The sequence below is a fragment of the Osmerus mordax genome, chromosome 8, assembly GCF_038355195.1.
Source record: "Osmerus mordax isolate fOsmMor3 chromosome 8, fOsmMor3.pri, whole genome shotgun sequence".
Lineage (NCBI taxonomy): Eukaryota > Metazoa > Chordata > Actinopteri > Osmeriformes > Osmeridae > Osmerus > Osmerus mordax.
Window position 1 is genome coordinate 19741694 of NC_090057.1, and position 12553 is coordinate 19754246.

At 42.5% G+C, this 12553-nt stretch overlaps 1 protein-coding gene across 1 annotated transcript in view; it reads right to left on the bottom strand.

The window, feature by feature from the left end:
* slc24a4b (solute carrier family 24 member 4b) overlaps positions 1-12553 on the bottom strand; it is a 96620-nt gene that overhangs the window by 19170 nt on the left and 64897 nt on the right. Inside the window, exons 11-14 of the mRNA XM_067241061.1 lie at positions 7550-7719; positions 7304-7445; positions 6764-6930; positions 6585-6699 (exon numbers count right to left, since the gene is read on the bottom strand). Coding sequence (XP_067097162.1) covers positions 6585-6699; positions 6764-6930; positions 7304-7445; positions 7550-7719 — 594 coding nt within the window. The remainder of the gene's footprint in view (positions 1-6584; positions 6700-6763; positions 6931-7303; positions 7446-7549; positions 7720-12553) is intronic.

A 12553-nucleotide genomic window follows, 5' to 3' on the forward strand; every position in this document is an offset into this window, starting at 1 on the left:
CTTCAGTTGAATGAGAGAACGGGACCTTGAAGATTAAGTCAGACGACAAGTCAGTTACCTTTAACTGACCTCTGTGAGAATGTGATTGTTTGTCACTTTGCGACCTCTTGCAGTCTACTTTGTGTGAGATTCACAGGCAGGTGAAGGAGATATGGTGATGGATTTGAAATGGAAAATCCTGGACAGATCCGGGGTGAAAGGGATCATTCCAAATTCTCTTGACTACAAATTCAGCGGTGATAATTGAGGGGAGAGCATTGTGGGTCCATGGCGACGGAAGGAGAGGACACACGTTCTGCGTACAACCAAAGACATTTCCGAGCTGTACGCAAAGTGCAGTGTCGTTGAAAGTTTGATTGTCGTTTGCAATTGGTTTAAAGATCCTGTAAAGTCAATTCCATATTTTGCTTCTCAGTACATTATATACATGTGAAATGAGTTCCTGAAAGCATGGGCAAAGCGCTAAAACTTTGTCACACTGAAATGTGTAGTTAGACCGTAGAACAGTTTCTCTTCCGTTTTCAGATCAGGTTTTAATGGGCGGGGCCAAAAAGTTACCCATCTACGTCATTTCGACCCATCTACGTCAGATCACTGACTGCTGTACTGTTATTGTAGCCTACATCAGCTAGCTAGCTAGCTAGCTTCAGGATGTCTCCCTCCACCCGCAACTGCATCTTCCCTGGATGCAAAAACTTCAGCTGCGCTGCAACACTATTTAATTTCCCTATTGATGAGGAAAGGAAAAATAGGTGGATTGATTTTGTGAAGATCCACGCTGATGGAAAGCTTCGGATAAACTCCAACAGCCGCCTCTGCAGTGGATAAGAGTCTGCTAAATGACTAAATGCAGTGACCATTTCACGGCGGATAGTTTTAACATGGACCAGAGACAGACGGGGTTCGCGGACACATGGCTTCTCTTGCAGCGCAGAGCCGTACCGAGCATCGCCCTCCCGGCCGTTCCTCCTCCCGGTCGCACCTGGACAATCCATCGCCGCCAGCAGTTCATCACTCTGTTCTGTGTGCTTGTTATATATCGACTTCATGCAGTGCCGGCATCGCCTGCAGCCCAGCTGACTTGAAGCAGCCAATGGCATTCTCAACTTCAAGGCAGCCGGTTGTCGGCACCGCCGGTGCTGCATGAAGTCGAACACACCTATTGACAACCGGCTCTATAAGTTTGACTGTGCAGTGCTGCGACTCCAAATATTTCTTCAAGTCTTGTTTTTGTAGCTTGATAGCACTTTGTCGCCACCAGCACAGAGTGTACAACGAACCTTGATATTTCCATCTTTAGCTGACAAATACTCAAAATAGTGATTGTATTTCCAACTTGATACAATTCCTTGTCTGTGCAAACTTTCATGGCGAATAAAACCCATTCTGATTCTGATGCCTTTACTGAGTTTTATTGCATGCTTATGTTGATGTTTGAGTCTTATTTTTCTTAATGGACTGTTCGGGTTCATCTTGTAAAAAAAAAAGAAAAAAAAAAAGGAATTGTGATAGAATTTTAGGACATAGTTAAAATGTATGTGTTTTATATAGACAGTGAAATGTAAGAAACTGAGGCTCTGTAGGATGCATGCTCTGTAGGATGAGTTTAGCAGATTGTCCTAAGGTATTTATGACCTATATCTAACTGAGAGCCAGAGGCCTGGCGGTTGGGGGATCCTTCGGTTCTCGTGACCTAGGGATTGGGTAGTTGACCCAGCTGCTCTGACATTTTGGCCAAGGAGATTGTATCAAACGACTGTGGGACTGTGGGACACTTGGCTTGGGGGTTATATTGTCTTAGACTGTCACTGACCAGTGCTAGCCAATTATGGAGACCGCTGAATTGATTGATTGACCATCTAAGAACATCTGTTCTCAGTTCCTATAAGGCAGTGTTTTTCTCATGTTCTTTATCATTCTACCGAACGACCTGTAACATGTCCTTCGGTCATGACTGATCACAGAGGGCCTCATGTACTAAGGCTTTTGCGCCCACTTAAGGCGTATTTGTTTCGCAATTTGCGCATAAAAGCATGGAGAGGTACATTACATTTACATTTTACATTTATTTATTTAGCTGACACTTTTATCCAAAGCGACTTCCAAGAGAGAGCTTTACAAAGTGCATAGGTCACTGATCATAACAACAAGATAGCCAAAAAACATCGCGAGTAGCCAAAACATGAAGCACACATTGTGAACAACCAAAGTAAGTGCCAAAGGGAAGAACCATAAGAGCATGTAATTAAACAAGTTACAATTAAACAACATGAACAGCTATAAGTGCAAGCGTACCTGTGGAAAGGAGAGGTATGTACAAACATGCCGCACTGAGGTAAAAGCGCATACTGCCTGTCGAGGGTACTGAAAATGGCAAATTGCGCTTTTCCGTGTCATGCATATGCATTCACGGGAAGGTCAAGGGGAAAGTGGGAGTTTCCCATAAAGAGATGGGAGGGGATGCGTAAAGTGCGACTAATTATGTATTGTGCGATATGTACAAAAAACGCCTGTGAAAGCGCACCTCTATTTTGCCGTGAAAATTCTCCGCCTTTTAAAAACAGGCGTAAACCAGGATGCGCATATGCCTCCTGGTGAAATGGCAACCGTAAGCCGAGCAAGACGAAGACATAGGCCAAAGGATTTTTGCCACAAGGATCACACTTTTTGAGTTGAGTGAACACGAAATAATTACGCGTTACAGATTAAGCAGCCATGCAATATTACAGTTACTGGAAGAAATCAAAGATTACATCGAATATCCGACTCAGCGTTCACATTCCATTCCAGCAGTTGTTAAAGATCCTGTTCTGCTTGAGACTGGGGGGGCGTGTCACCTGAAGGAGCTGAAGCTCGGCCCACTTGCTGGAAGGCGCCAGCTCTCTCAAGTAGGCTACCTCCGACCCAGATAATGGACGCTACGTCAAGCCGAACAAAACCGTAAAGAATTAGAATGTATTTGTTCAATGAGTGAAACATACAGATGCATATAAATTAAATGTTCCCCTGAGCTATAACAGTAAAAATGGACACCAGAGACAGCAGACAGTGAGCTCTCCAACTAGGTTACTTCTAACACATTAGCTACCATTTCACCAAAATACCATCATTCTACACCGAGTAGCCTAATATCAATTTAGCGGTTTGCACTAACTCATAGCAGTGATACCTCTGGAAAAATGATGTAATGTAATTATAACAAGCACACAGAACAGAGTGATGAACTGCTGGCGGCGATGGATTGTCCAGGTGCAACCGGAGGAGGAACGGCCGGGAGGGCGATTCTTGGTACGGCTCCGAGCTGTGAGAAGCCGTGTGTCCGCGAACCCCGTCTGTCTCTGGTCCATGTTAAAACTATCTGCCGTGAAATGGTCACTGCATTTAGTCATTTAGCAGACTCTCTTATCCATTTACATTTTACATTTAGCAGACACTCTTATCCAGAGCGACTTACAGTAAGTACAGGGACATTCTCCCCGAGGCAAGTAGGGTGAAGTGCCTTGCCCAAGGACACAACGTCAATTTTGCATGGCCGGGAATCGAACTGGCAACCTTCTGATTACTAGCCCGATTCTCTAACCGCTCAGCCACCTGACTCCCATTGCAGCCATTATCCACTGCAGAGGCGGCTGTTGGAGTTTATCCGAAGCTTTCCATCAGCGTGGCTCTCCACAAAATTAATCCACCTATTTTTCCTTTCCTCATCAATAGGGAAATTAAATAGTGTTGCAGCGCAGCTGAAGTTTTTGCATCCAGGGAAGATGCAGTTGCGGGTGGAGGAAGACATCCTGAAGCTAGCTAGCTAGCTGATGTAGGCTACAATAACAGTACAGCAGTCAGTGATCTGACATAGATGGGTCGAAATGACGTAGATGGCTAACTTTTTGGCCCCGTCCATTAAAACCTGATCTGAAAACGGAAGAGAAACTGTTCTACGGTCTAACTACACATTTCGGTGTGACAAAGTTTTAGCGCTTTGCACATGCTTTCAGGAACTCATTTCACACGTATATAATGTACTGAGAAGCAAATCATGGAATTGACTTTACAGGATTTTTAAACTCCTCGCTATATTACAAATATTGGAATCAGGATCATTTCAAACCAAAAGTTTGAAAGTCATTGCTGTTTTGACTTTGGTGGCTGATCCATGATAGAAAGAGAGAAGGAGGCCCATTCAATTGCGCGTTTAAATGCTTGCAATGTACGGTATAGTGGGCGGAGAAAGGCGCTGATTACCCAATGACCTGCAGGTTTCGTAAATACGACGTAAACTGCAAATGTTTACTCCTCAACAGGTCTGCAAACGCCTTTGTAAACCGAGATTCATTCGAACAAATCGAGGCGACAAAGGGTTTGCTGACCTGTTGAGGAGTTAACATTTGGTTTCTTATATATTACAACAATACGTGGGAAGATCCCAAATCAAACACGTCGAATCTGGAGCAGACGCCATGTTGTCAGAGCAATCAGCTGCACTGGCACTGGTGACGTCACAACATCTCCAACGCAACATATCAACAACATAAATTCGTCTTCTGTCTGCTTCAGATACTTCTTTAAAACGGGAAGCGTTTGCGGGGCATTTGCGGACCTGTGCAAAAACCATATTTGGTTGTTTTAGGGTTTTTTAGGCAATTTAGGATACTTTGTTGCCGAGCAGATGCCACGTTGTTAAGGTCAGTTGCTACATCTCTAAGGCAATCGCTTGTTGCTAGGTCCGTAAAAACGTTTATTTACCTCTGCGAACTTTCAGGAGGTATATAAACGGATTTATTAACTTTTGAGAACGTCTTCTGGACCAATAGGAACAGCGTATTGTTCCAATTATTACACTAGTATATAAGAAACTGAAGTATCACAGCGTGCAGGTTGGCTATGGCGCTAATAACGCTACGTTTGCGAATGTACGTACATGAGGCCCAGAGTACTCTGTTTTCTGGTGTTTGTACAAACTAATTAAATTGTATTGAAACGGCCATCTTGACTATTCGAAATGCACAGTACCGCTAAAATATTCCACCACACTTGCATCATATCAACTGGCTTGGAACATTGTACAAGCTAAAAAGCCATACAATAAAGGGGAGTTCGTTAAAAAATGCCTCAGAGACGTTGAAATCTTGTCTCCTGAAAACAACAAACTAAAACGAATGGTATCAGATGTCCAACTGTCTCGCCAAACTGTTGAACACAGAATATTGGAAATTAACATGGCTATTGAATCACAGTTGCACTCTGATCTCCAAGCATGCGAGTATTTTAATGTTGCATTGGATGAGTCTTGTGACATACAAGACAAGCCTCAGTTGGCAATATTTGCACGGTCTTTGGCAAACGATTGTGTGATCAAAGAAGAACTCCTTGATATTGTGCCATTAAAAGACAGAACACGTGGCATAGATTTGAAAGAAACAATGATGGCTGCATTTGTGAAAGCAAATCTGCTCATACCGAAGCTAACTGCAATAGCTACGGATGGAGCGCCAGCCATGATTGGATGTAAATTGTTATATTTGTATTTGTGGACTTGGTTGAACTGAGAGTTTGTGTGTGTGAGACAGTGCACACAATGTTCATTTTTGAAAATGACTGGCCTGTGGTCTTAATACGGTAGAAGTCCATTTGTCATCATGTTGGTGTGTGACATTTACAGGAAAACTGGCTGAGCAGAGGTCTGTGTCTGTCTGTCTGTGTGCATGTATGTGTGTGCGTGTGAGGAAGGGAGGGGCGATGTTCATGTGTGCCCGTGTGTATGATGTGGCTCTTTGCAGTAACACAGTAAAAAAAATTGGCTTTTAGTCTCTGACTGGTTGGCCACCCCTGCTGTATATACCCAAATGAGTGTGTGTACACACTGTACACAGTAGGGTCCAAGTGTCTGAGACCACAAGTCAAAATACTTAAATTAAGCATTTGTTTCTAAATACTAATATTAATGACAAATTATAATATCAGCTTGATAAAGGTGTTGAGCCGAATTTGTAGCAGCGCGACTTAATGTTTAATAAAAGCACTGCTAATACTAGCAGCCAAACGTGTGAATAGCTAGCTTAAGTAACAAGTTGAATCTTGTTTTACTGGACTATGACCATGAATTTCACAATCTTAGTATTTGGTACATCCCCGTTTTGCTTTAATGACAGCATGTACTCGAGCTGGCATGCAATTTCATGTGAAATCATGTTGGGATTATCACGTTTTGCACTATGTTCCAAAGAGCTTCTGACTTTTGGACCTGACTGACAGACCTGTGTATCGTGTGTATGTCTCACACACTCAGTTGGTATCAAATGTTTGTTCACCATACAAACACTAAAGCTAGCTACTGTAATCCAGATAGTATTGTTGCACTGTGTTATTCTTCTTTGTTCACCATGCCTGGTAGCTGAGATGTGGTTACTTACGACTAATAAATACAGAACAGTCATTGACTGACCACTGAAAGTATTGTTAGTGTAATCATTACTGTATAAATATGTACTTCAGATGCTTGATCTTCTGCTGCACTGTCTACATAAATGATTTGCATATCCACACACAAACACCATAGTAGACAAAGAACAGAGTAGATTGATGTGTACCTTGCCGAGCAACAATCAGACTGGCAATGCAGTCAGGAACACTAGTGCCAGCTGCCAGGAAAGTGATGCCCATGATGACGTCAGGAATGCCAAGTGTAAACCCAATTATGGTTACCTACAAAAAAAACAATTGTGAGAGCTTGCACGCACACACACACACCTGCAACGGTGCAACTCACCATCCACACCATGAAGTAGGAGAAGACAGCAATCCAGACAGTGGAAAGGATGAATGAGAGCATGAAGTACTTCTCCCAGCGGGGCTTTCCACAATTGGGGATAGTGAAGAAGAGAAGCAGCAGCAGGGGCCAGGAGATCAGCCACTTAAACTTACTACCAATGCCCGCTAAAGGACAAACAGAAGAACGGGAGAAAAAGTCAGCCGTGAGGCTGATATTAGACCTGTCTACTGGGGTTGGATCTTGTTTATAGTTGGAAGCAATTCCCAATGACAGATAATATGACAGCCATGTTCAAATGTGAAGGGAGAATGATAATTAGTCAAGGCAATTAGTCAATTCTAAGTATTCTAATAAGTAAGGATAATTTGGGTTATGGGCACCAAGTGTATTGAACTGGAAGCTATATATTTGGTTGGTTAGGATTAGGTTCATCTGCCTGCTGTATATCATGAACTACTGCAATAAAAAGTTTAATTATTATACTTGGAAAAGTTATACACAAAGAAACATCACAAAACATCAAGTGTACACACAAACCTGGCACATGGAAGGGAGATATGGTGTCATTCTCTTCTTGTTCGCTGGGCTTGTCTTCAGGCACGTTTCCGTTTTCTATGTCCACTTTCCCATCAATTACTGCAGTCTCCACGCCATTGGCGGCCTGGACCAGCTTCTGTCGCTTTCAGAGGACAGGTCACCATGTGACTAACAGCACAATGCAAATCATTACAGACCTATCAAGTCAAACATGAGTACATCTTTACACAAACACCCCCACAATACCTCAGTGATGATAAGGCGACTGGCCATACGGAGCCGGGTCTTGGGGCCAAAATGGCTGGTGACCATGATCCGGAGCCCGGCCTCAGGGAAGCGGAACTTGGGAGGGCTGGTATTCATAATTTCATCTACCATCACCACAGAGCCACGACTGTAAGCTCTACTGGGCTTGACTAGGAGAGAGAAAGAGCGTTTCGAAAACCTTGTGTAAAAGGATGCCACACTGTGTGAAGCGTTGAATGGTTGTTGATGTTACGCTGTAAAATGCCTAGTTCAACTCAATTCCAGTTATTTGTGCACTAGTCTAAAAAGGCTTAATTTGATCTTTATATTATATAAAACACAGTATCGTCGGCATGTCAAGACACACACACTGATACCTCAATCATTAAATTCAGGTGTTTCCTTCAGTCTCATAGCCACAGGTGTATAAAATCAAGCACCTAGCCATGCAGTTTGCCTTTACAAACATATGAAAAAAATGGGAAATTCGAAAGAGTTCACTGAATTAATGTGTGGTACTGTAACTAGATGCCATCGTTGCAACAAGTCAATTCATGAAATTTCTTCTGTCCTAGATATTCAACTGTAAGTGGTATTATTGCAAAGTGGAAGTGTTTAGGAATCACAGCAACCAGCCACAAAGTGACAGACCCCCATAAAGAGTGCTGAGGCACAGTGTGTAAAAGTTACCAAAGCTTTGAGCACTCATAACTGCAGAGTTCCAAACCTCCTCTGGCATTAACATCAGCACAAAACCTGTGCTGGCCAAACAGCTGCACGCAAGCCTTACATCACCAAGCACAATTGCCAAGCGTCAGATGGAGTGGTATAAAGCACGCTGTCACTGGACTCTGGAGCAGTGGAAACGTGTTCTGTGGAGTGACAAATCACTTGTCTCTCTGGCAGGGAAGGATGAGTCAGGGTTTGGCAAATGCCAGGAGAACATTACCTGCCCGACGGCATTGTGCCAACTGTAAAGTTTGGCGGAGGAGGAATAATGGAATGGGGTTGTTTTTCTGGGGTTGGCCGAGGCTCTTTAGTTCCAATGATGGGAAACGTTTATGCCTCAGCTTACCAAGACAGTTGGGTATATTTTATGCTTCCAACTTTGTGGCAACAGTTTTAGGAAGGCCCCTCTCTGTTCCAGCATGATCCAGTGCACAAAGCAATGCTAGAATAGCATTGTTGGATGAGTCTGGTGTGGAAGAACTTGACTGGCCCGCACAGAGCCCTAACCTCAAACCTACTGAACACTTTTGTGATGAACTAGAACAGAGATTGCGAGTCAGGCCCTCTCGTCCAACATCAGTGTCTGAGCTCACAAATGCTCCTCTGGATGAATACAGTCACTCAAAAATCTTGTAGAAAGCCTTCCAACAAGTGCAAGCTGTAATAGCTCAAAAGGGGGGGACCAACTCCATATTAATGCCTATGGATTTAGAATGGGAGGCCATAAAAACTCCTGTAGGTGTAATGTGTAAGTGTCCACATACTTCTGGCCATGTAGTGTGTGCGCGCGTCTCAGCCATAACATTACAACCACTGACAGGTGAAGTCAGGGTTTTTCCTGCATAGAGAAAATGTTGGCGCGCGCCAAAGCCGTTTTCACGAGCGCCAATGACAAATTCCGAGCGCCAAAGGCCAAAAAAAGTCTGCGATGAAGAAAAGAAAAAAAGCTGTGTTCATCACGCGTGCAATGCATGTCAGCGAATATGTTCTCAAGTAGGCTACAGCCAAACCCTAGTTCTGTTTTGATCAATAGTAATCGAGTTGATAAGCGTGTCTTCTTGTCTGATCAATACGCAACTGTGAGGTGCGTGAATGGACAGAGTGGCCACTAAACTGTCATTCCGCTGCGAGGGCCAGCCTGACGTGAACAAATACACCTGTACAAATGCAAATGAAATTTCCACTCAAAATGCTGACAAAAGTTTGATTTACGATTTCCAACGCAGCCTCCATTGGTATTCTTAACCTGGAATGATAATATATAGTGCAGTGTTTCCTCTATGGCTACATTTCTGCCGCCACGGTATCAGATATCAGGCTGTACAACATTTTAGGCCGTCTATCAGCAGTGATTGTTAGAGTGCATGTCGGAGAATTGCACGGACACACGCTTCACACCGCAGTTGAGATTGCGTGTGTGCGTCCTTGAGAACTGTAAATCGTATAACTTATGTTGTCAGTTCATTTAAGCCTGTTATTGTATAAGTCTATAGTTATTGCAAATTTAAATCAAGTTAACTGGTGATTTTCGTTGTTTGTATTCTTCCCCTGCTAGCTAAATTGCACATGTCTGTTGATTCGATAGCGATTGCTGCCCTTGCTCAGGTTTGTATTTCAGGTGCATTATTATGCTGAAGGAGTTTTAATTAATAAAAAGTGGGTTTATTGTTATTATTTTCTACAGAATGCTTAGCCTATCAAGATCAAATGAAGCAGACAGTGTACATGCTTTAGAGTGGCCTACCTTAATCGATAGACTAGGCTACTGACCATTTACAATAAGTTGTTACGTCAATTATGAATTGGCAGCATTTATGCCATTTAGAACATACTTTATGAGTGTAAGGTGTCTTTAAGTAGCCTAACTTTATTGTTTAGGGGAAATAGGACTAAAATATGTGCCCTATTACATTAGCTATTAGACTATTACATTAACCTGTTCCGAAATATAGGTTTAGTTTCGGCGGGGGGGGGGATGCAAAACACCCGGGAAGAAATACATTGATTAGAAAAAGGAAGATAAAAAAAGAAATATATACACATATATATTTTTTTGGAGCACCGAAGACCCATTTTGACCCAGGAAAAACCCTGGGTGAAGTGAATAATACTGATCTGATCCATGGAGGCCCCTCCTTGCAACTTACTGCTGCTAACATATTGATGCCAGATACCACAATACACTTTCAAAGGTCTAGTGGAGTCCTTGCCTCAGCGGGTCAGGGCTGTTTGGTGCAGTAGTTTTGGGGGGGGGGGGGGGGGGGGGGGGGGTGCGTATGGGGTTTAATTTGTGTCAGCGTAGCTGCACACAGTGCATTCACGCGTACCTGATACGGGTGAATTACGTGTGGGCTACTCTGGCGAGATTTAGAAAGTGCGAAATGAATACTACACCTTACAGTTTGATAGAAAATTTGGTGTGCGCATAAACAGACGTAATTTGTGCATCTTACATTTGATAAGGCGTGCGTATAGGCACGTGTTATATGTGCTTCGAATACTTTGTTCAGTGATGAACATCCTCATCACTAGAATCGCAGAACCATTTTCTCATTTTCTCTTTTACTTATTGTCCCAAAATTAACTTGCCTTAGGTCAATCTGTAATTCATGTTCGAAAACATGAATTTCAAAACAGCGATCTCACCCACGCTGAAAGATCTCATGCGTCTAAGCGGGTAGGTGTTCGCAGGCATTTCTGTGCAATGGTGTCAGTATGCAAAGCACACAACACCTGCATGTGCGCACGACTAAATATCTATCAAACAGTTAGGCTTAAGGCCGCAATATGCTTCTGCGTCTCCGTTTACGGATGGGCGGGCGCACGGATACGCACGGATACGGACGGATAGACTGCGTTTATGGTTCTCCGTAGGCTGTGGGTGCTGAAAACAATTCACCGCCAGAAGAGTAGGTGGCGCAAAGTCTTTTTGTAAATCGTCGTGGAGTGTTTATTTACCTAGGTTATTGAGAAGTAGGAGCAAATTTACAAATTAGCCGTTTCATCAATAAAATACGCACATTTTCAGCAACTACACTGCCCATTTCTCGTCACATTTTAATTCAGAAGCTGATTTACATGTACTGTTGATGCTGAAATATAAATTGTGAAAACTTACAACAATGGCGGTCAAAGGATTCTGTTCGTCCTGTTTATCCCGGCAACCCCGCCCCTGACGCAAGCGATTCCTAATACTGACCAATCACAGCCAAGGGGGTCTCCGTAGCTCTCCGTCGCTCACGACGGATAGGAGGTGCACGTCGAGCTCTCCGGGGCTCTCCGAGGGCGTTCCTCGGAGAAGAGGGCGTTCCCATGTGTCCGTTTTTCGAAAAACGCAGAAGCATATATAAGCCTTTAGTGTTCACGTAGGCCTTGCGTATTCGAGGCGTATGTTAGGTGTAGTGTACACAACACGTACACATTGTTCACACGTCAATAAAATACGTGTGCACAACGCCAGCGTGATGTGTGAACGCCTGTGTCAACTGAAAGTCAATGTAAAGTTCTTGCGTGCGTGCAGAGGTTTGATATCATCGCGCAGGCGTGTACAGGCGATACCGTGTGCTTTGCATATTAACCGGTGACATGTATTACACCTTATATGTGTGTGTCTGTACACACACACAAGGTGCAAACACACACACACACACACACACACTATATATATATATATATATATATATATATATATATATATATATATATATATATATATATATATATATATATATATATATATATATATATATATATATATATATATATATATATATATATATATATATATATATATATATATATATATATATATATATATATATATATATATATATATATATATATATATATATATATATATATATATATATATATATATATATATATATATAAAACCGCTGAATATGACAAGCTAACATGCAGAAAAACTCATGACACTTAATAAGCAATATTGGGTTTAGCAAGGCTAAAGAGACAGGCACTTATATGAGTGAAAGGAAAGCAACCTGTGCACAGACATTTGAGAAGGGAGCAGACAAAAGAAAATGCACAAGTTAGCTTTGGAGTCTATTGGTAAAAATGATGAACCACTCTGCTGACAGAAAGCAGTCCTCCACATTAGCCTTTGCCATTACCAGAAGGAACAGTGGGTCAACAATTCCATTTCTCCAAACATGCCATTTCAACATGGCCTTCATTTCATCCCCTCAGAATGTTACTCGATGCTTTTTTGCTTGGGGGTCTGAGGTCCTAAATGCAGGTTATTCATTTGCAGCC